Source organism: Littorina saxatilis, linkage group LG1 (assembly GCF_037325665.1).
Source record: "Littorina saxatilis isolate snail1 linkage group LG1, US_GU_Lsax_2.0, whole genome shotgun sequence".
Taxonomy (NCBI): domain Eukaryota; kingdom Metazoa; phylum Mollusca; class Gastropoda; order Littorinimorpha; family Littorinidae; genus Littorina; species Littorina saxatilis.
The window spans coordinates 40,846,071-40,871,669 of record NC_090245.1 but is presented as its reverse complement, the minus strand read 5'-3'; the positions used below and the strand labels follow the sequence as shown (position 1 = coordinate 40,871,669).

Below are 25,599 nucleotides of genomic sequence, written 5' to 3'. Positions count from 1 at the left end.
AAAGAGGCGATCGCCGGCAAAGTGCAATCAGAGGGAAGCTCTGGCAAAAGAGAAAAAGAGGCGATCGCCGGCAAAGTGCAATCAGAGGGAAGCTCTGGCAAAAGAGAAAAAGAGGCGATCGCCGGCAAAGTGCAATCAGAGGGAAGCTCTGGCAAAAGAGGAAAAGAGGCGATCGCCGGCACAGTGCAATCAGAGGGAAGCTCTGACACAAAAGGAAAAAAAACGATCGCCGGCACACCGAGAACAGTAGAGAGCTCTTGTTCGACAGGAACAGAGGGGAGCTCTTTCACAGATTCGAGCTCTACTGAGCAAACTGAGAAAAGACCCAGACCACCTAGTGTGACGTTCTCGTCGCACAATGTGGCATTAGCAGACGCAGAGTGTTCCGTTTCGTGGGGTTGGCACACTTATGACGTCTCAGTGTCGACGCCTGATCTGTTTGATGAGGAGCTTGATGCCAGTGCGTTATTCCAAGGTGAGGTCATGTTAAAATTAGAGTTCGTTTCGGGTCTGTCGGGATGGGATGTTTGGCGGACTAATTGGTTTGCTAGTATGTTTGTTATGTCTGTATGCCTGCTTACCTGTGTGTCTGCCTGCTATACTGGTCTGTATGTCTGTCTGTATGTCTGCATGTCTCCCTGTTTTTCTCAATGAACCAAAAGATCAGTCGGCTCGTCTGTTTTTCTCTGTCTTTCTGTCTGTGTCTCTCTGTCTTTTTGTATGTGTGTGTGTGTCTCTCTCTCTCTCTCTCTCTCTCTCTCTCTCTCTCTCTCTCTCTCTCTCTCTCTCTCCTTTACTTATCGTCACTTTAGAGCTAGTTTTTCATGTCTTCAGAATCGCGAGTCGCAGGCGAAAACGAATCCGTCAAGAGAAAGCCGGAACAGCAAGCACCCGGAAAGCGGGAGGCGGACAAGAAAGCGTCAGGAAAGCGAGCGTCGAACGAGCAAGCGTCAGGAAAGCGAGCGTCGGACGAGCAAGATTCAGGAAAGCAAGCGTCGGACGAGCAAGCGTCAGGAAAGCGAGCGTCGAACGAGCAAGCGTCAGGAAAGCGAGCGTCAGACGAGCAAGCATCAGGAAAGCAAGCGTCGGACGAGCAACCGTCAGGAAAGCGAGCGTCGGACGAGCAAGCGTCAGGAAAGCGAGCGTCGGACAAGCAAGCATCAGGAAAGCAAGCGTCGGACGAGCAAGCGTCAGGAAAGCGAGCGTCGGACGAGCAAGATTCAGGAAAGCAAGCGTCGGACGAGCAAGCGTCAGGAAAGCAAGCGTCGGACGAGCAAGCGTCAGGAAAGCAAGCGTCGGACGAGCAAGCGTCAGGAAAGCAAGCGTCGGACGAGCAAGCGTCAGGAAAGCAAGCGTCGGACGAGCAAGCGTCAGGAAAGCGCGAGCACGACAAACGTGAGTCAGCTAAGTCCATGGCCATGGGATCAAAGATGACCTCGACAAAAGTTCTGAGCATTCAGCCCGAAGAAGAGGAACCAGAATTAACATTACCAGCAGAACAAGAAGATGAAGATGATGATAAAGATGACGAAGGCGAAGAAGAAGAAGAAGACACAGAAGAAGAAGAAGAAGGCGAAGAAGAAGGCGAAAAAAAAGGGGGAAAAAAGGCGCTGGGGAAGAAACGGCCAGACAAAAAGCGCGTGGCGGTATTGCAGAAGAAAAGGACAGACAAGAATAAGAAGAAACAGGAGCCCAGATCGCCAGTGGAGAAAGGTGTGAAGGAGAGTCACGGTCGAACGAAGGTGAAAAAAGGTACTGTTATTTTACGTATGGGGAGATACTCTGTATGTGTGTGTGTGTGTGTGTGTGTGTGTGTGTGTGTGTGTGAGTGCCTGCATGTGTATTTTCGTGTGTGTGTGTGTGTGTGTGTGTGTGTGTGTGTGTGTGTGTGTGTGTGTGTGTGTGTGAACCTCTCACTCTTAATCTGTCTCTCAATCTCTGTCTTTCTCTCTGTCTGTCTGTCTCTCTAGCTCTCTGTCTGTCTGTCTCTCTCTCTCTTAGATCAGTTCTCTCTCGCTCGTCTGTTTTTACATTTAGTCAAGTTTTGACTAAATGTTTTAACATAGAGGGGAGAATCGAGACGAGGGTCGTGGTGTATGTGTGTGTGTCTGTCTGTCTGTGTGTGTGTGTAGAGCGATTCAGACTAAACTACTGAACCGATCTTTATGAAACTTGACATGAGAGTTCCTGGGTATGATATCCTCAGACGTTTTTTTCATTTTTTTGATAAATGTCTTTGATGACGTCATATCCGGCTTTTCGTGAAAGTTGAGGCGGCACTGTCACCCTCTCATTTTTCAACCAAATTGGTTGAAATTTTGGTCAAGTAATCTCCGACGAAGCCCGGACTTCGGTATTGCATTTTAGCTTGGTGGCTTAAAAATTAATCAATGACTTTGGTCATTAAAAATCTGAAAATTGTAAAAAAAAATTAATGTTTTTATAAAACGATCCAAATTTACGTTCATCTTATTCTCCATCATTTTCTGATTCCAAAAACATATAAATATGTTATATTTGGATTAAAAACAAGCTCTGAAAATTAAAAATATAAAAATTATGATCAAAATTAAATTTTCGAAATCAATTTAAAAACACTTTCATCTTATTCCTTGTCGGCTCCTGATTCCAAAAACATATAGATATGATATGTTTGGATTGAAAACACGCTCAGAAAGTTAAAACGAAGAGAGGTACAGAAAAGCGTGCTATCCTTCTCAGCGCAACTACTACCCCGCTCTTCTTGTCAATTTCACTGCCTTTGCCATGAGCGGTGGACTGACGATGCTACGAGTATACGGTCTTGCTGCGTTGCATTGCGTTCAGTTTCATTCTGTGAGTTCGACAGCTACTTGACTAAATGTTGTATTTTCGCCTTACGCGACTTGTTGATATTTGCCATGGCTTTCGGTAAATGTGTCTGAGTTAATTAACTTACCATCACATATCTGTGAGTGTATTGATTCTCCTACGAGTGCATTATTCGAGCTGTTGTTACTCTGTGTGTGTGTATGTGTGTGTGTGTGTGTGTGTGGCTGGCTGACTCGCTGGCTGGCTGGCTGGCTGTTCATCTGTCCAGCTGCCTTTGTGTGTATGTCAGTGTCTTTGTCGGTGTCTCTCTTTCTGTCATTGTTCTTCTTTCTCCACACTAGTACTTCTTTGCTGTTGTCTCCACCTTCTTCTTCTGCGTTCATGGGGTGAAACTCCCTCGTACACTCGGGTTTTTGACTCACATGCGAAGCAAAAGTGAGTCTATGTACTCACCCGAGTCGTCCGTCCGTCCGTCCCCCCCGTCCGGACGTCCGTCCGGAAAACTTTAACGTTGGATATTTCTTGGACACTATTCAGTCTATCAGTACCAAATTTGGCAAGATGGTGTATGATGACAAGGCCCCAAAAAACATACATAGCATCTTGACCTTGCTTCAAGGTCAAGGTCGCAGGGGCCATAAATGTTGTCTAAAAAACAGCTATTTTTCACATTTTTCCCATTTTCTCTGAAGTTTTTAAGATTGAATACCTCACCTATATATGATATATAGGGCAAAGTAAGCCCCATCTTTTGATACCAGTTTGGTTTACCTTGCTTCAAGGTCAAGGTCACAGGAGCTCTTCAAAGTTGGATTGTATACATATTTTGAAGTGACCTTGACCCTGAACTATGGAAGATAACTGTTTCATGCTTTCATCATGAGACACATTTGGTCACATATGATCAAGGTCAAGGTCACTTTGACCCTTATGAAATGTGACCAAAATAAGGTAGTGAACCACTAAAAGTGACCATATCTCATGGTAGAAAGAGCCAATAAGCACCATTGTACTTCCTATGTCTTGAATTAACAGCTTTGTGTTGCATGACCTTGGATGACCTTGACCTTGGGTCAAGGTCACATGTATTTTGGTAGGAAAAATGTGTAAAGCAGATCTTAGTGTATGATGTCATTGCTAGGTTTAGTTATTTGACCTTGACCCTGAAGGTCAAGGTCATGTAAAGGTCAAGGTCAAGCATGTGAGTCGTATGGGCTTTGCCCTTCTTGTTTGTTTCTTCGAGTCTTACCCTCACTATTCCAGGTGAGGAGAAGAAGCAAGTGAAGAAAAACCTGAAGATTGAGCACAAGATGGACGTAGCAGAACCATCTGTGAACGAGGATGAACACCAAAAGGGAAATGTGATGAACTACAAGAATTTACATCTGAATATGGACGGTTTGTCTCTCTCACCCACAGGGACGGTTCAAACGACTGGGGTGAAGAAGAAAACTGATTTTGAAGGTACTGTAACGTTTTCCTTCAGTAAATACTTTAGTTTAAAGGATACTAGTAATACCCGTGCTCCGCACGAGATTTTTTCTTCTTCATTAATTACAGAGTTAATTATGAATAAGCAACAACAAAAACGTGTTCAATGTGCAATGGCACGCGCGTACAGAACAAAATGCCATACATTTATTGGGAGAGATAAAAAAAACAAAAAGGGCACAGTGGTGGATTGGCCATGACTTGTGCAGTGACAACAGTAACATACTAAATTTAGAAGTAATTGCGACAAAGTTACCCCAAAAAAGCGCAAGCACACACAGAACAACAAAATGTGATAAAGCATCAAACCTAAGAAAAGCAGCGTTCAATGTGCAATGAACTGCAAACCATTTACACAGCAGCAAACATGTGACGCTTTCTGAAATTTCGGTCAATGTAGCGATATTTTCTTTTTACCAGGCTCGGCGCTTGAATACACTTTCTTTGTTTTCTTGCGTAGCTGCTCGCCATTCGTAATGCAAGAATCTACAGCTTGGTGAAGGCAGACAGTTACGAAGGAAAGGCTAAATGCGGCAAAACAAAAAAAGTGTCTACATTGACCGAAATCTCAGAAATTATGACACATGGGAGTGAAACAAACACATAAACACAGCATTAAATGAAATAGTGTGCACAGTACCAAAAAAAGTTTTACACATCAGCAAATAGGAATGAAAAAGTAACCCAGTGGTAAATATACAGTGCAGTGGGTTCTGTGAACAATGACAAATCATACAATTGGGAAAGAATAAAACAGCGTTAAATTGTGCCCTTTTCTGAGATTTCAGTCAATGTGGACAGTCTGAGAATTCAATCAATGTGACAAAATCATTTTGTCACGCTTCAACCAAGATGATGAATGCTAGTTAAAATGTGTAAAATAATATATAACACCAATCATATAATTGGGAAAGAAATCTCGACGCAGTACCCCGACAGCTCGAGTCACCCACAATGAAACGTTTGTACGATTGACTGGACTTAAACAAATTAGAGGCTACATTGACATAAGTGAGGGACATACATGTGCAAAAAAATGTGCCCAGAGAACAATAGTTGTACACATATCACCATAATTATATGTCTTGAGACGGGGAAAAAAAACAGCACTGAATGGAACAAAATTTGTACACTTCAGCAAACATGTGAGTGAAAAATAAAATGTCAGCTTACACTGGTGCAATTCTGTAACACATGTTACATAGCCCCTGGTGAATTAACAGAGAGAAAAATAACAAAAAACGGTCATATAGGTTTTCGCATCCATGGGAGGTAATCGGAACCGACCAAACTGACTGAGCCAGTAGCGCGACATATGTCGTGACAACCATGACAGTATACGTAACGTAGCGCGACATATGTCGTGACAACCAGCCTAAGGGTTAAAATGTGAAATTGGTTCTGCGTTCTGCGAACAACAAAATGTTTACACATGCATTGTGCACAGAGAACAAAAGTTTACAGATCACCATGGCATTATGATGGTTAGGCCTGAAGAAATAAATTTGCTTTTGTTTAATATTTCTCTTGGGCTGCAAGCCAGCACAACATAATTAAAACATTTCATTTGCCAAATCAGCACCACCAAAACTGATAAATAGGACTAAGCATGGAGTATTCATTGCAGGGGCTCTTTTTACATTTAGTCAAGTTTATTGTTTGTCATGTTGTGTGCCACACGCGTTGCAGTTGTCACCGTGTGTAGAGTTTAAGATGATGTGATTCCTATTCTTATAAAGACAAAGTCGATCTCCGTTACACCCCCGCAAAAATGTACATGATTGCCCATATGGTCTTTGTTGATGTTGTTTGTCTCGTGACTTTATCGATATGTCGCAAAATGATTCCACAAAATTCCAAACAGGGATCAGATTTTACCCGCAACTACTGACTATGAAAAGGTTGTGAAAAAATGGGTTGAATGTGAATGTTTATTCCTGAGACAATGCTTGGAGAGCTTCTCCCGATGTGACTGCGTCATCTGAAGTGGACTGGGTTGCGTTTTGTGTTGCGTTTTGTGTTGCATCAAACATGTCTGTGGATTGTGTTGAATTTTGTGTTGCGTCAATCATGTCGTCATCCATGATTTGACTGAGCGTTAGGACGTCGACAATTGAGGTGGTTTGATGTGTTTGTAGGAGTGCTTGTTGCTGCAGGGTTGTTTGGTGCAGCTGTGGGTGTAGGTGAACGTAGTGCAGATGAAGATTAGCTGGCTATTGCTGCAGGGTTGTTTGGTGCAGCAGTGGGTGTAGATGAACGTAGTGCAGATGAAGATTAGCTGGCTATTGCCTCAGGGTTGTTTGGTGCAGCAGTGGGTGTAGATGAACGTAGTGCAGATGAAGATGAGCTGGCTATTGCTGCAGGGTTGTTTGGTGCAGCAGTGGGTGTTGTAGATGAACGTAGTGCAGATGAAGATGAGCTGGCTATTGCCGCAGGGTTTTTGGTGCAGCGGTGGGTGTAGATGAACGTAGTGCAGATGAAGATGAAGTGGCCGACTTGAGGCGTTGATTTTCACGCCTAAGATTGGTTAGTTGTGTGAAGTCTTTGCTCGCTTTGGTTTTTGCATCTGACAATGGGTTGACAATGGTCTGGAAAGATTGCTTTTGTTTTTGTCGAAGTCGGGGTACTGCTTCACAGGCCAAGTTGTGGTCACCGTCTTGAAGTGAGGTCGCAGTGAGTTGGTCGTTGGGACGCCATATCTGAAGAAAATGAAAAAAAAACAAAAAAACTTATACACAGGAGTATGCAACACTGAAAAATGATTTGTTTTGGCAGGAATGCCGTTTGCATGACTACATCTACATGAACAACATTTTCTCTTTATTCGTATGCTCATTGGTGTAAAAATCCAGCCCCCCCCCCCCCCCAATGATCACACACACACACACACTCACAGTGATGAAAGTGCGCATCTCTTCCCAGCCTTGCAGCGCTTTGAAAGTTGGAAGCATTAAAGGTAAAAGCCATCGTGAAGATACGAACAAAAAGTATGACGTCTAAAATATATAATGATTCAAACGCATAGTATAACATAAGTAAATGACAACAGAAAATATATACATGGTTCAAACACACACACACACACACACACACACACACACACACACACACACACACACACACACACACACACACACACAATCGAGTGCACGCATCCATGCATATACACTCATGTACACACACACACAGACAAACACACACAATAAAAGTACGTCCAATGGAACGTGTGCGCGTGTGTATGTGGATGCTGTTTTCAGGTAATAGAATCCCCACCACATGTATGGCCTATGCCATGGGTTAGAGAAGTAGAAAAAGCAAGATTTGTTCTCCCCCCCCCCCCCCCACATGTAATGCATGGGTTAGAGAAGTAGAAAAAGCAAGATTGGTTCACCCCCTCCCCTCCATGTAAGGTCTGGGAGAAAAAAAGAAAAACAAAATTATTAGCAAAATCATAAAATACGTCTACATAACACAATTTTCCCTATGCTGTTTTCAGGTAATAGACCCCCCCCCTCCCCCCATGTATGACCTAAGCAAGATTCTTTTAACCCACCCACCCCCCCCCCCCCCCTCCCCAATGTATGGCCTCTAGGTTAGAAAAAATACCCGAAAGAAGGCAGACACATGCAATAGATTTCAGCAAGATTCCTTGAAATCCCCCCCTCATGAATGGCCTATACCGTATATGCCTGGGTTAAAAAATTAGAAAAGAAAAACAACGAAAGAATGCAGCGATGCATTAGCAAAAATCCTGCAGTTGAGCCGTGGCGTGGCATGGCAAAATCAAATTGGCGGGGGAGAGAAACGTGGTGAATGGTGAAATAATGTTGCAAATTCTCTTTAGTATGCCTGTGGCAGAATCCAGTAAGGTTTTGGAACACTTTAAGAAAGTTTTACAGACTGATAAATGGGATTTACCTGTCGAGTGTATAGAGCTAGTTGTATATCCAGATATCCAGAGGACAAACTCTAAATATCTCTCTTTCTCCCTGTCTGTCTTCCAGTGATCTGGTTGTTGTCACCTACAACAACAACAACAAATGCTGTACATGCAAACGATGTTCCAAGACAAAAGTGTGTGTGAACTTAATCAAAATAACAAATTTCAGTTTGTTGAGCACCGCATCTCTTCCCAGTCTTGCAGCGTTTTGAAAGTTGGAAGCATTAAAGGTAAAAGCCATCGTAAAGATACGAAATGGAAATCTAAAACGTCTAAAATATATGATTCAAACGCATATTGTAACTAAATGACAACAGAAAATATACATGGTCCAAACACACACACACACACACACACACACACACACACACACACACACACACACACACACACACACACACACACACAATCGAGTGCACGCATCCATGCATATAAAGTCATGTACACACACACACACACACACACACACACACAAACACACACCCAATAAAGGTACGTCCAATGGCACGTGTGTGTGCTGTTTTCAGGTAATATCACCGCCCTCCCTCCCCCCTCATGTATGGCCTATACCATGGGTCATAGATTTTTACGTAATGGAAATCTAAAACGTCTAAAATATATAATGATTCAAACGCATATTATAACTAAATGACAACCTATGCCTGGGTTAGAAAAGTAGAAAAATAACTATTTGCTCCATGCTGTTTTCAGGTAATACAACATCCCCCCCCCCCCCTCCCATAAGTATTGTAATTGTAATTTGTATGGCCTAAGCAAGATTCTTTCTACATCTCATCTGCATGGATAACGCCGGCAGAATCCAAAACTTTGGCTCCCAGTACCCCCCCCCCCCCCCCCCCCCCCCATGTATGGCAAGATTCCTTGAAATACCGCCCTCATGTATGGCCTATGCCTGGGTTAGTAAACAACGAAAGAATGCAGCGTTTCTTTCTGCTTCTGCATGGGTAATGCCGGCAGAATCCCAAACTTTGGCTTAGTACCGCACCCCCCCCCCCCCCCCATAATGTATGGCAAGATTCCTTGAAATCCCCCCCCCCCCCCTATGTATGGCCTATGCCTGGGTTAAAAAACAACCAAAGAATGCAGCGTTGAAAGAGCAACAATCCTGCAGTTCAGCCGTGGCGTGTCAAAAGGGCGGGGGAGACTGAGAAACGTGGCGAATAATGTTGCAAATTCTCTATCTCTATAGTATAACCCCTGTGACAGAATACAGCAAGGTTATGAACACTTTAAGAAAGTTTTACAGACTGATAAATGGGATTTACCTGTAGAGCCAGTTGTAGGATCCACCAGTCGATGCAACAGCAGATTTGACAGCTGCCCCGATTCAAAGCTGGGGATCCGGAGCAAGTGGCAACGTTCGCTTTGGGTCTGACCACAGGCGGAAGGTATCGTCCACTGGACTACTACACAGAAAGACTACAAGGTACGTCACTCACCTTCGAGTCTTCTGTGTTCTTGGAGTCGCTTCCTGGGGAAAAATATTGTTCAAGACGGTTTGCCTCTTCCTACAGTCTGTGTAAGGTCAAATAAATACAGTTGAATGATTGTTTGAACTGTATGTACCTTTACTTTTCAGCTTCCGTCCGCTGCAGGTTGTTTTTAACCATAATTTGGACGAATCTTCGTTTGCGAGCCGCTAAGTTCCACCTTGCGTCAAATCATGCAGTCCGCACCGAATATGCATACCAGCGCTCATTGGTTAATAACAGGATATTCGATGATTATTTTCCCGTGGGTAGCTTCCCTTTACTTCACACTATTTACATATGTTTTAGACCAATGAGCGCTGGTATGCATATTCGATGCGGACTGCATGATTTGACGCAAGGTGGGACTTAGCGGCTCGCAAACGAAGATTCGTCCAAATGATGGTTAAAAACAACAGAACACAGAAGACTCGAAGGTGAGTGACGTACCTTGTAGTCTTTCTGTGATAGTAGTAGTCCAGTGGACGATACCTTCCGCCTGTGGTCTGACTAAAGACTGCGCGACCGCACGCGACCTTGCACTACCTTGCGGGGCCTCAAACTAAAGCATGTACGTGTAATATTTTTTATATATCCAGTATCTTCACAACATTATCATACTTTGTACCGAGTTTTAAATCAGAGAAATAAAACACACGGCTAGGTTCGTCTGGGGTGCGGTCGCGTAGTCTTTAGTCAGACCGTTCGCTTTCGGCCAATTGGATAGCTGGGATATTTCGTCTGCTACAAAATTTCTCGCCGAAAGGCCTCAAAAAGCCATTTCGCTTTCGAACTCGTTAATCTAACCCAGCGCATCGTGTTCAGCGCGATCCGTTCCTACGGGATCACCGAGGGACAGGGGCCAAATCGGCGGGGTTTGGTAGGAGATACGTCCACACGGTGAAAAAGCCCACGCGTATTATAATATAGATTGTGCGAAACTTAAAGAATTCAAGTTTTGCATGCACTGGCCGTAATTTAGAAGGGCGTTATGCTGGGGTTTTCTGAAGACATGCAGTACTCATCAGCTTTTGGACAGCAAAAGAGTGTCACAATTTGTCTTCTGAAAACTTCAGTTTAGGGTCAGGGTTTTGGTTTGGGTCCACTAAGACCTGTATACTGATCTTGGACACTCTGTTTCTTAGAATTAGGCTGCAACACATCCAGTAGCCTTTCTGTATGGCGTATCTCCACTGTCAATGTCTCTCGTGTCGTGAAGTCAGTCCTGGGCGTACAATCAATCTGGTCGCAGAATAGACGAATTCCGAAAATAACTGTATTGATTGTTACAGAGTGCTTTTAGTGAGGCAAGCTTTCTACACGTGCCCCTTGTCCACGGGTTTCAGACAAAACCCTCGCCATCGACTGGCCTATGATGTCTCTTTGGAACGTTTTAAAGCAAGAGTATTCACTCTTTTACGACCCGTACAAATCCGACAGAGTAGCCGACCCATACAAATCCGACAGAGTAGCCGACCCATACAAATCCGACAGAGTAGCCGACCCATACAAATCCGACAGAGTAGCCGACCCATACAAATCCGACAGAGTAGCCGACCCATACAAATCCGACAGAGTAGCCGACCCATACAAATCCGACAGAGTAGCCGACCCATACAAATCCGACAGAGTAGCCGACCCATACAAATCCGACAGAGTAGCCGACCCATACAAATCCGACAGAGTAGCCGACCCATACAAATCCGACAGAGTAGCCGACCCATACAAATCCGACAGAGTAGCCGACCCATACAAATCCGACAGAGTAGCCGACCCATACAAATCCGACAGAGTAGCCGACCCATACAAATCCGACAGAGTAGCCGACCCATACAAATCCGACAGAGTAGCCGACCCATACAAATCCGACAGAGTAGCCGACCCATACAAATCCGACAGAGTAGCCGACCCATACAAATCCGACAGAGTAGCCGACCCATACAAATCCGACAGAGTAGCCGACCCATACAAATCCGACAGAGTAGCCGACCCATACACATCCGACAGAGTAGCCGACCCATACAAATCCGACAGAGTAGCCGACCCATACAAATCCGACAGAGTAGCCGACCCATACAAATCTGACAGAGTAGCCGACCAATACAAATCCGACAGAGTAGCCGACCCATACAAATCCGACAGAGTAGCCGACCCATACAAATCCGACAGAGTAGCCGACCAATACAAATCCGACAGAGTAGCCGACCCATACAAATCCGACAGAGTAGCATCGTGACATATGTCCAGTATCTAACATTCAGGATACGTACACAAGCTTAAAGCTGATATTAGCGAATCCAAGGGGAAGCAAATAACAAGTAGACACGATGGCAGACAAAATCAAAACACTCATTTGGGAATGATAATACGAACAGAAAGGCATTAAGATACCAAAACAAGGTGGGGGGGTGGGGGGGGGGGGGGGGGGGGGGTTGTACTTGGGGGTTAAAAAAGGGGGACGAAACAAGAAAAGATAAAAAGTAGAAACGGAGAAGAAAGATAAGAAGAAGACATGTATATCCACAAACAAAGGGACTGCCAACGTTCCAAAATTCAGAATCATTCGCTTGTGACTTCGCAGCAAACGGCCCAACATTCCATCAAGCTAAGTTCTTGTTACTAATTGTTTGTGTGTGCACTTAAAAGATCGTTGGGTCGATATATATGTGTGACTGTAACGTATTGTTTTATCAATAACAAACGTTCCAACAACTTACCTTTCTCGTTTTTTGATTAAGAAGACATGTAGCTCAAACCTTTGGGAAGGTTGAAATTGATGACACTGATCCTGAGTGCACAGAAGAACTGAGGCATGATTTATATATACGAGTCAAAGAAAACACAAAATACGTGAGAGTAGGTATGAAGAACAAAAAGTAAGGTAGAATAAAATGGTGTAATATCACAATGTAAATTGAATCTACTACATATATGGGCAGGAATCTGTCAGTGTGTCCAAAAAGTGTTACACAAACACCATTTTTTAGACTTGCTTTATCTTATTAATGTTGTTGTGGGTAAGGAAGGATATTTGTTTTGTAGCAGAATAAAACTGTTTTTATTGGTATTGGCCGCCTGGGGGGGTCAGTATAGTGCCTCGAGCACTTAAGGGCAGGCACAGGTGTTAAAAGTGATTTTTGTTTTGTTTCATAAGTATTGGGTCAAAAATTGTTGCACAATTAAAGAACTCAGTCCATCTCCTGAGAAAATGAAACAATTTTTTTTTTGGATCACCGGTTGACTTGGTAGCAATCCAAGATGGCCACCAAACTGCCACTTTTCAAAACCCTAAGGCTTTTACAAAACCGTAAGGAATTTTGTTTTGGTGCTTGTTATTTATACTTTAGCACAATACCCAACTTTTGTTAGAGGCTTTTTTTGAAATCTACAGTCATTCAAAAGATATCAGTGATAAAAATGAGTGACCTTGAATTTTATGAAAAACCGCCCCCAAAAATGGTATAACTTCTCACGAATTTTTTTCTCTCAACAAAACGCTCTAACAAAATCTGCGAAATAACACACTCGAGATGTATGCAAAGTTTCAACAAGTCAAGTTTATTAGAAAAAAAGCCTTAGGCTTTTGAAGTGACAAAAAAGTAGTTTTGAGAAAATACATAAAACGTGAAGAAAATGTACTTTTTGAACACAAACGTTTATGAAACATGTAACAAAACAACACTAACAAAACAACAGGTATTGCTTAGTTCCACAAGAAAAACGGAAACACAATCCTAAAAACATTTGTATTGGCACAATTCAGAAGTAAACAAGTCGCGTAAGGCGAAAATACAACATTTAGTCAAGTAGCTGTCGAACTCACAGAATGAAACTGAACGCAATGTAATTTTTCAGCAAGACCGTATACTCGTAGCATCGTCAGTCCACCGCTCATGCTCATGGCAAAGGCAGTGAAATTGACAAGAAGAGCGGGGTAGTAGTTGCGCTGAGAAGGATAGCACGCTTTTCTGTATCTCTCTTCGTTATAACTTTCTGAGCGTGTTTTTAATCCAAATATATCATATCTATATGTTTTTGGAATTAGGAACCGACAAGGAATAAGATGAAAGTGTTTTTAAATTGATTTCAAAAATTTAATTTTGATAATAATTTTATCAGAAAATGATGGAGAATAAGATAAACGTAAATTTGGATCGTTTTATAACTTTTTATTTTATTTTACAATTTTCAGATTTTTAATGACCAAAGTCATTAATTAATTTTTAAGCCATCACGCTGAAATGCAATACCAAAGTCCGGGCTTCGTCGAAGACTACTTGACCAAAATTTTAACCAATTTGGTTGAAAAATGAGAGCGTGACAGTGCCGCCTCAACTTTCACGAAAAGCCGGATATGACGTCATCAAAGACATTTATCGAAAAAAAACTTCGGGGATATCAATCCAAGGAACTCTCATGTAAAATGTCATAAAGATCGGTCCAGTAGTTTGGTCTGAATCGCTCTACACGCACGCACGCACACACACACACACACACACACACCACGACCCTCTTTTCGATTCCCCCTCTATGTTAAAACATTTAGTCAAAACTTGACTAAATGTAAAAATTAGATAGCATGACTAACCTACCTCCCTAAGAATATTTGCAATTGCCAATGAGCTTTGATCATATAAACTAAGAATGTCACAGACCTATGGGTAACCAAGCACCACTAACACCTACACAAAATCACCACCCCCCCCCCAAACAAAATTCAACAACATTCGATTTTCGACTGAATCATTCAGGTACGAATACTTTTTCCTTTCAAACATTGTTTTTATCATGTTTCGTAAGAAATCACTCGATTTATAGCAGTTTCATTCTCAAAAGTTATGTACGTTACTATTTGGATGACGACCATGCACACTTACCCGTAGGGCTGAGCTCGTCCATCTCGCACGTAGGTGTGAAAGTCCTGTTGTCATTGATAGATCATATGCAAATGACCAAGGGAGACTAGTTAGGTCACGCTTGTCACAACATCTCGGCAAAACGAGAACGTTTTATTTTGGTTATAAGTAATTTTTCTTTACACAAAATCAACAAATCGTGTCGATTTTCACGAATCACAGACAAATCATGCATTGCAAGCAATTTTTGGCTCACGTAAGTGTAGCCAATGCGATCGTAACTTTGTCTGTCTGTGCGTGCGTGCGTGCGTATGTGCGTGCGTGCGTGTGTATGTCTGTGGTAGAAACTCTAACATTTGAAGACGTCACATTACATTGACGTCACATTATGACGTAAGAGGGTTAGACGTCACGCGAAGGAAGTACTGAAAGTCTCGGTCATTATTATTTTGAGCGGGCCGAGACTAGTTGGCAGTCGTGTCCCTGTAAGTAGGCTACATGCAGACAGACAGATCTAGATCTAGTGTCTCGCTTTCTTGCACAGTTTCACCTATGCTCTTTCTGTGTGTGTGTGTGTGTGTGTGTGTGTGTGTGTATGTGTGACGGAGTGATTGAGTTTGTGTTACTGTTTGTCGATTTCTTACGTGAGCCTTGATGGCTTCGCCTCTTGTTTAAATATTATTTTAGACTTAGTAGACTGTGTGAACCTCGAAATCGATCTTTGGCGGCCATCTTACATTTACCGCGGACTGTACGACCGTTTGACTGACCGATACCGAATTTACACAAGGATAATAACGTACATCTCGCATCACTTTTCCAAGCGAAATGAACGAAGTTGGCAGCTCCGTCGAGCTCATTTTTGGTCTCATTAAACACTGCATTCATTTCCTGTCTGGTTTGTATGATGGGTTTACCGCTCGCGCACGTGTTCGGAGTACAGTTCTTACAAAACTGAAAGCACCCAAAATCGCGTAACGCTTTTTTCTCCAGAATGACTAGGTAAGGTTGGAATCACAAGTCTGTTATTCATTGCTTACGGCATAAATTTGCCACCATGTTATACCAAAACGTTCGTCCATTCATCCTCTTTCATCCAACACAAAATGTTCTTTGCAAAAAAAGTTTATTAGAAGCAGGAGCCTGCCAAATAATTCAAGCGGGCTCTTTCCTTCTTTCGACGCCATGACAGATTCTTGCCCATATAAGAATGGATGTAAGTGTGTCTGTGGTCGCCATACATCAGAGATGGCAAGAGGTAGGAAGAAGATAGTGTGCATGCACACTGCCTACTGCCTAGGAGCCGCAGATGTGCACCTGGGTTTTAGTTTCTTGATTCATTGTTTCCTTTCTCAGATTTTTTTTTCTTCTTTTTATATTTAGTCAAGTTTTGACTAAATATTTTAACATCGAGGGGGAATCGAAACGAGGGTCGTGGTGTATGTGCGTGTGTCTGTGTGTGTGTGTGTGTGTGTGTGTGTGTGTGTGTGTGTAGAGCGATTCAGACTAAACTACTGGACCGATCTTTATGAAATTTGACATGAGAGTTCCTGGGTATGAAATCCCCGAACGTTTTTTTCATTTTTTTGATAAATGTCTTTGATGACGTCATATCCGGCTTTTCGTGAAAGTTGAGGCGGCACTGTCACGCCCTCATTTTTCAACCAAATTGGTTGAAATTTTGGTCAAGTAATCTTCGACGAAGCCCGGACTTCGGTATTGCATTTCAGCTTGGTGGCTTAAAAATTAATTAATGACTTTGGTCATTAAAAATCTGAAAATTGTAAAAAAAAATAAAAATTTATAAAACGATCCAAATTTACGTTTATCTTATTCTCCATCATTTGCTGATTCCAAAAACATATAAATATGTTATATTTGGATTAAAAACAAGCTCTGAAAATTAAATATATAAAAATTATTATCAATTTTTTTTTTTCGAAATCAATTTAAAAACACTTTCATCTTATTCCTTGTTGGTTCCTGATTCCAAAAACATATAGATATGATATGTTTGGATTAAAAACACGCTCAGAAAGTTAAAACGAAGAGAGGTACAGAAAAGCGTGCTATCCTTCTCAGCGCAACGAATACCCCGCTCTTCTTGTACGGGCACTGCCTTTGCCACGGGCGGTGGAGTGACGATGCTACGAGTATACGGTCTTGCTGCGTTGCGTTGCGTTCAGTCAGAGACTATAGAGTATACAGAGACGCTCCATACGGTGCTGAAAAGTGAGACCGGAAGCCCAGTGGCGCCACCACGCGGAAACATGGAACCACCTACTTTCTCTTTCCACAGCAGTGGTGATATCGTGCTGCACAAGCATGGTCGCGCCAACGCGAAAACGCAGTGGGGCATGGTGTTCGGCCATCAATTGCTCAAACGCACATGCCAAAGGCTTGAGGATGTTCAAATTTCCCAAGGAAGAGAGTAGGTGAGGATTGTTTCTTCAATTTTTCTCTCGTTAAATGTTGGAAAATCAGTAAAAGTTGTAGCGTCGAACTGCGTGTAGATCTATTCTACCGGAACAGTGAAAACACAATGTACACACTACAGCCTCAAACCAGTCCAAGCTGTGCATGTTGGTACTAGTTTCACATGTATAAGATTTATTTCTCCTCTACTTTATCTCATTTCGGCATGCCAAGTCTGGAACTGATAGACTGATCTAGTGGCAATACGGTCGGTGATCGATTAGGGTAGACATAACCATCTCGTTTGATTGACACGGCCGTCGCGGAGTTATAGAGTAGATATACAACGGCTTGCAGCTGCGAATGTTAGTATCATTTATCATGATTAATATTTTGATTGTAAATGACGGGCGTGAACATATATACAATGACATAATGACATTTGCACACAAATCAAATGAAATAAATCATAGTTCATACACGAACTAAGACATTACATTTCAAATAAAATATACCGTAGGCTTACAAGTTACATGAACTAAGACATAACAACACTACGTAGCCGAAATGCTTTGTACACCGTGATAAGCTGACAACTTTCGAACAATACCTTCATTCACAGATGCCAAAAGCATAGAAAACTTGTGTAAACTTGGGTTTCTATAAAACTTAGCAGGAATAAACTGGCATCGCAAATCACGAAGTGCGGGGCAACAAAGCACAAAATAAAACTCATCTTCTTTACTTTCCCTGGAAAAAAGGGGCATAACAACATATCCGCATCGTATCTCTTATATCGATTAACGTGCACAAATAGTTCTGTTATTCCACCTCGGAATCTTGCCATAATAAGAGAGAGAGAGAGAGAGAGAGAGAGAGAGAGAGAGAGAGAGAGAGAGAGAGAGAGAGAGAGAGAGAGAGAGAGAGAGAGAGAGAGAGCTTTCTGAACAAGAAAGAAGCAACTGAAAAGAAATAAGAAAATCATCGATCGATCAAGATTCTTTAAAAGTCAGCCGGTTTGGTCACAAGAATTACAGTTTTCCTTTCATGATAACTTCTTAGCTCCGTGTAATTGACAACCCATTTCAGTTTCGATGTGCTGGGACGACACCAAATTGACTAAATGCCTTAGTTACCGATTTAACCGGGAACTATTTCGTTAAACGATTTATTCCTGACATATTTTCTCAGGCTTAACTGACCATGTATTCAGTATGTATTTGTATTTCGATTAAAACACACAAAAATAACGACGGTTAGGTCGTGAAAAGAGACTGACTTGAATCATGTTTGCATAACTACAGCGATCCAGCGAATATTGCCCAAGAAAATGTGATTTAATTTTAATCTATACCATTTCTGCGGTGTTTTTATGGTCATTTAAAAAGGATGTTCACAAACAAACATATTTTTTCATCCAGTTACTTTTTGCAGCACTGTCAGCCGGACAGAACAGACAGTATGTTAATATAACCGTGATATAAACACAGCCGACAGCAGCCGCGAAACGCGAGTTTCCTTGTGCGGCAGGGTGTGGCTCTTTTCCCGCGCTGGGCTGGCCGGTCTCAATTTCGCACCGCAGCGCAAAGAAGGATGACGCGTCTCTGTATACTCTATAGTCTCTGGTTCAGTTTCATTCTGTGAGTTCGACAGCTACTTGACTAAATATTGTATTTTCGCCTTACGCGACTTGTTTTTCTTTGCTTAACGCCCAGCCGACCACGAAGGGCCATATCAGGGCGGTGCAGCTTTGACATATAACGTGCGCCACACACAAGACAGAAGTCGCAGCACAGGCTTCATGTCTCACCCAGTCACATTATTCTGACACCGGACCAACCAGTCCTAGCACAACCCCATAATGCCAGACGCCAGGCGGAGCAGCCACTAGATTGCCAATTTTAAAGTCTTAGGTATGACCCGGCCGGGGTTCGAACCCCCGACCTCCCGATGACGGGGCGGACGCCTTACCACTAGGCCACCGTGCCGGTTTCTCAGATTATGAACCTCCCCTTTATTGAATACAGCCTATATAGTGCAGGCCAGTTCAGTGCCTACTGTTTACCTGTAGCAAGCACATAATGCCAGGTATATTAGAGACTCGATCTGTATGGCTCCTATAAGAAAGAAAACTAACTGGACAGTTTCAGACATTTCTAGAAGTTAAGGGAGGTAGCTTTGTTATCCGTGGACAGGAGGTAACTCTTACAATATCAACACACCGCATCTAAGGGTGTAGCATGATCAGTTGAACCTGCTGGTCAATTATCTGGATTTTTGAGTCACTTGAGAAAAAGTGACTCTATGTAATCGGTCAGTGTTAGTCTGTCCTCGGAAACTATCAAAGCGATCGGGCTCATATTTTGTTTAGTCGTGACCTCCAATGACCTCTACACTTTAACGATGGTTTCGTTGACCTTTGACCTTTTTCAAGGTCACAGGTCAGCGTCAAAGGAAAAATTAGACATTTTATATCTTTGACAAAGTTCATCGGATGTGATTGAAACTTTGTAGGATTATTCTTTACATCAAAGTATTTACATCTGTAGCCTTTTACGAACGTTATCAGAAAAACAAGGGAGATAACTAGCCTTTTCTGTTCGGCAACACACAACTTAACGTTGGGCTTTTCTCGGAAACTATAAAAGTGACCGGGCTCAAATTTTATGTGAACGTGACTCCCAGTGACCTCTACACTTTGACGTCTGCTTTGGTGACCTTTGACCTTTTTCAAGGTCACAGGTATGTCTTGAATTCTTCAGGTATGCATTGTGTTGTGAATAGCAATTTCTTCCTGTCCATCTGATGCCTCATATAATATTCAGAACTGCGAAAGTGACTCGATCGAGCGTTTGCTCTTCTTGTTTTCAAGGAAGGGAGGTAACTCATTCCATACAAACCATGTAAGTAGAAATTGAATATATGGTGACACTCTCAGTGGGCAGCACATGCCTTCTTTTGAGGCCACCCCAGGCGAAGCCGGGCCCTGAATGCTAATATCTACAATAATAACTCATTTACGGAACCTGTGATTAATTGTCAATATAATCTTATATATCTGTACAAGGGAAAATGGCATGTAATGTTCAGCAGTCCCTCTGGGGTAATCACACTCACAATTGGGAATATCCTTGAGGTGCCGCATACATAAATTACAATTCAAATCGCTCACACCAATACGTAATCTACAGTGATGAACTTGTTCAAATATTTTTCCCAAAAAAATATTTACATGGCCCATTAAAATCCACATTGAACAGATAATGTTTAAACTCGCTTTTAGATGTGGTCATTTTAATGTTGTCTGGTAGGTTGTTCTAGGACAGTCGTTAATTTCGAACATCGTCTATTCACTCCGGTACCTCCGCTGCACCCGAAAAAAAACCGGGGCCACTTGCTGCGCAACGGGACCGAGCCACGAGAGGTGAGTTTCTGCACTAAATCTTCTCTGTTTTCTCCAAAATATGACATATCATCACGTAACTTGCGTTTGTACTTCGACCTAAGGTGTTATAGCATCCCATCATCGATTTTATTCTTTCCCTCGATTCAATTGTGAACTCTGAGCTTCGATTGTTTATGCTTTTTAAGTGAATTGTGTGTAAATATTGATTTTTCACAATTATTACGGAAAATCAAGCTTTTCAAACAAGGTGCAGATAATTGGAATGTAATTATTGGTTATTTATTGACATCTGGCTCAAGTGGTGTCATCTAAATTCACGCGGTTGAATCATATTTCTTGAATCTCTACTGTCACTGAACGAATTTGTTGCTGCGCACCGGGGCCACTGTGGGCTGCGCACCGGGGCACTATTTGTGCAATTGATGCTGCGCACCGCGGCCAGTAATAAACGGGTTATTATGCTCCTTCAAAGTGTGTAGCATAGGCCCCCACTGTTTTCGGTTGCGACCGTACTTGAGGATCTTTGTTTGTTTGTCAGCTTGTCCCGAGGGGACACAACACTAGCTGTCGTCTGCTAGCTATTTTTTTCTTCACATTGTTACCTGCAGGGACCTCGGTTCCGCAAGGACTATAGACTTGTCTCTTACAAAATTGATTGAATAATGACCGCCCTCTTCTAGCACGTCTGTCAATAAAAAATAAATATTTGAACATGCTTGCAATCAAGAAGCCACTGATAAGTCCTTCCCCAGTATGTGGCAATCATCTATTGCTTTATTGAGAAAATCGTCTACTCTTCTCGTAGTTCAATAATAATCACAATAATAGCACTTTATTGTCCATTAAAATAGTACATCAAAATGGAACATTTTCTTCCGCTGAGAGTTCTTGTAGTTCTTGTTCTCATTGTTTGCAATACACATGCGCGGGCAGGTACGGGCGCCCGCAGGTATATTCCCAGCGAAGTTGGAGGTAAGCTTATCCAACGAACGAGTACTGAGATCGACTTGAGAAATGTTCTTCCCGATAATACATGATAAAGAAGGATCCTTTGTTGCCAAACTATGGCTACAGTTGGGGACAGAAGTTGCCAAACTTTAGGAGGCCTACGTTGATCCGAATTTGGGTGGATTTCCGCGGATTTCTTTATTTCTGATTTTTATTGAATAAAAATGTTGTATTGCAGATGGAGCAGATCTCAGCAGTCACCATAGACTACAGTTTTCTGGACGTTAGCGATGTGGTACTCTTTCCAGTCACTTCGTTCAGCGACAAAAAACGAATCTTCAATTGTTCATTCGAATGCACATCGACACTGTGTCCGATAACATCCTTGAACTCTCAAAATTTGAATTTGCAGTAGTAACATCTAAACTGATCCATTTGTTCACCTGCAAAGCAGAACAAACCCACTCTTAAAAAGGACAAAACGAACGAACGTCAGCGTCATTACCTTTCGCGTGTGTGTGTGTGTATGTGTGTGTGTGTGTGTGTGTGTGTGTGTGTGTGTGTGTGTGCGAGCGCGTGTGTGCGAGCGCGTGTGTGTGTGTGTGGCTGAGACAGACAATACTTTATTCACTGTAGTACTGGCCCAGATGCGCAGCAAATTAGTGCCCAGGTCAGTATACAGCCCTCAAAACAGAGACATAGCCCGGTGTGCGGCAACAAAATCGTTCAATGACGCTGGAGATTCAAGAAATATGACTCAACCGCATGAATTTATATTACACCACTTGAGCCATATGTCAACAAATAACCAATAATTCTATTCCTATTCTCTGCAGCTTGTTTGATAAGCTTGATTTTCCGTAATAACTGTGGAAGGTCCAAATTTACACATACTTCACTGGCCCCGGTGCGCAGCACATAAGTGCCCCGGTGCGCAGCCCTCAAAATAGTGACATGGCCCCGGTGCGCAGCCCTCAAAATAGAGACATGGCCCCGGTGCGCAGCAACAAAATCGTTCAATGACGGTAGAGATTTAAGAAATATGATTCAACCGCGTGAATTTAGTAGACACCACCTGAGCCAGATGTAAAAAAAATAACCAATAATTACATTACAATTATCTGCAGCTTGTTTGATAAACTTGATTTTCCGTAATAACTGTGGAAAGTCAGAATTTGCGCATAATTCACTGGAAGAGCATAAATAATCGAAGCTCAGAGTTCACAATTGAATCGAGGGAAAGAATAAAATCGATGATGGGATGCTATAACACCTTAGGTTGAAGTACAAACGCCAGTTACGTGATGATATGTCATTTTGGAGAAAACAGAAGATTTAGTGCAGAAACTCACCTCTCGTGGCTCGGCCCCGGTGCACAGCACGAGGACACGGCTATTTTCGGTGTGCAGCGGAGGTACCGGCGTGCTATTGGTCTCCGACATATTTTGGTATCTTCACTCGCCCCATCATGGGAAATTCGGCCGTGTGATCGTGACAAATGTTGACATTGTTTTCGAAATGGCCAAGACATGTTGCGTATTTGTGGCCAAGAAAACTGGTGGATATTTTGTGGCCAAGAAAACTGGTGGGTATTTGTGGCCAAGAAAACTGGTGAGTATTTGTGGGAAGGAAAACTGGAGGGCTATTTGTGTTCAAGAACACTGGTGGGTATTTGTGGGCAAGAAAACTCGAGGGTTATTTGTGTTCAAGAAAACTGGTGGGTATTTGTGGGCAAGAAAACTCGAGGGTTATTTGTGTTCAAGAAAACTGGTGGGTATTTGTGGCCAAGAAAACTGGAGGTTCTTTGTGGCCAAGAAAAGTTGATGGTATTTATTGCCAAGAAACCTAATGGGTATTTGTGGCCACGTAAACTGGTGTGTATTTGAGGCCAAGGAAACTGGATGGTATTTGTGGCCAAGAAAACTGGTGGGTATTTGTGGCCACAACAACTGGTGGGTGTGGATGGAATCTTATTCTAGACTATTTTTCGCCAGCCGCCTCCCTCCCCGACATCCTACCCCGACCCATCATCCAGCCTTATGTCTGCATTGCTTGTAATGTGACTGTTTTCCTTCCCTGTACTTCTGTTGTGCTTTGTCTCTTTATATAACGTGCTTTGTGGTTGTTGTTTATGTTTTATCTCTGATAGTGTGTGTGTGTGTGTGTGTGTGTGTGTGTGTGTGTGTGTGTGTGTGTGTGTGTGTGTGTGTGTGTGTGTGTGTGTGTGTGTGTGCGTGTGTGTGTTTCGTAAGTTATACATGCAAACATTTACCATTGATTGCTTGGCGCAGCAGATGATGACAACAGCAAGTCAGGCAAGAAAAAGCGAGTGCGATCACCGTCCACTTCTGATACAAGAGGCAAGAAGGGCAAAACAAAAGAGGACGACGAGGAAAGACAGAAGCGGAGAAAAAAACTGGTGAGTATCTATGGCATTTTGTTTAAGACTTCTAGACCCGGGGCGGGTCCGTGGATCAGCCGGTAGTGCGCTGGCTTTGTAGCCAGTTCGTCGCTATCTGTCTGGTTTTGAACCCTGGCTCGATGAGGGATTTCTTTCCCGGAGTCAATGTTGTGCAAACTTTCTTCAGTGTCTCGGCACCCCAATATGCACAGCTCCCAAGCTTACAATGAAAGTCTCAAGGCTTGCAAAACACGAACGCATCCTCATTTTTGACTCACCTGAGTGAACTGTGAGACTTATTAAATGTTATGATGTCATATCGTAAGTGTCTGATTAGACATATTTTGTCTTGGCCAGCCAAAAATCAATTTGGTCAAGAAAAGTATTCATTATTATGGTTCTTATACAACAAAATCTTCTTTTTTTTTTAAAGTGGACGGTGCTAAAGTAGGGTACAGTGGGGTAATTTTGACACCCTAAGAATGAGACGCTGTGCCTGGCCCATAGAAGTCGGTAAGCAAAGACGGTGGGGTTATACCTCAAGATTGGGGTTAGACTTACACATATATGCAAGTGAAATAAAGGATCTTATGTGTTTTGTCAACACACGGGCTTGTTTCTTGAAGGTTGAAAAAAGTTCAAATTTTTCTACCAGTCAGGTAAATTGACCAATGCAAATTTCAAATTAGCCGAACTCATTTGCATAGGTATTTAACCCAAGCCGACTATCTTTCATTGCTGCCAGAGCATTCTTCATGTCTTCTTAACACTTTCTACCCCATCTATGTTGACCGAGTTTTTTCTAGGCGAGATCAGCTGTGCTGCAGCTGGTCACTCAGAATTGTAGTGACTGTGTAGAAACTTTGAATCAACACGCTGGAATGCAGGCGTTAGATGGACGTAACAGGAAGCGACTGAAGCTAACAGTCTGAGCGGATATATCCGTACCTGGTCAGATAGAGCCATATAAGTGGGTACGGATATATCCGTACCTGGGAGACAATGAGTTAAGACCATTTTCCATGACTGAAAGACCAAAAGGTAGAGATATTGCAATTTTCTAACATCAATACTCAAAAAGTTAGACATTCAGCGACATTCAGCTAAAATATTCTAAAAGTTCTCACCTGCCACCCGTTGTTAGTCGTTGCGCCATTTTTTGACTCACATGCGAAGCAAAAGTGAGTCTATGTACTCACCCGAGTCGTCCGTCCGTCCGTCCGTCCATCCGTCCGTCCGTCCTGGCGTCCGTCCGTCCGTCCGGAAAACTTTAACGTTGGATATTTCTTGGACACTATTAAGTCTATCAACACCTGATGTGGCCTGATGGTGTATGGTTACAAGATCTCAAAAAACATGTGCGGCAACTTGACCTCACTTCAAGTTCAAGGTCACAGGGGCCGTAATTATTGTCTTAAAAACGACCATTTTTCACATTTTCGCATTTTTTTCTGAAGTTATCGAGAATGGCAACCTTAGCTATGTATGCTATACAGGGCAATGTAAGCCCTATCTTTGGACACCAGTTTGGTTGACCTTGCTTCAAGGTCAAGGTCGCAAGGGTCCTTTAAAGTTGGATTGTATACATATTTTGAAGTGACCTTGACCCTGAACTATGGAAGATAACTGTTTCAAACTTAAAAATTATGTGGGGCACATGTTATGCTTTCATCATGAGACACATTTGGTCACATATGATCAAGGTCAAGGTCACTTTGACCCTTATGAAATGTGACCAAAATAAGGTAGTGAACCACTAAAAGTGACCATATCTGATGGTAGAAAGAGCCAATAAGCACCATTGTACTTCCTATGTCTTGAATTAACAGCTTTGTGTTGCA

The 25,599-nt window shown here is 42.5% G+C and overlaps 1 protein-coding gene across 1 annotated transcript in view; it reads left to right on the top strand.

Moving 5' to 3' along the window:
• The first annotated feature begins 4,064 nt into the window (after positions 1 to 4,064).
• Positions 4,065 to 25,599, top strand: part of LOC138969465 (trichohyalin-like) — a 102,673-nt gene continuing 81,138 nt past the window's right edge. The window contains exons 1-2 of the mRNA XM_070342259.1: positions 4,065 to 4,275; positions 23,652 to 23,776. Of these exons, the coding sequence (XP_070198360.1) occupies positions 4,122 to 4,275; positions 23,652 to 23,776 (279 nt within the window). The 5' untranslated portion in view covers positions 4,065 to 4,121. The remainder of the gene's footprint in view (positions 4,276 to 23,651; positions 23,777 to 25,599) is intronic.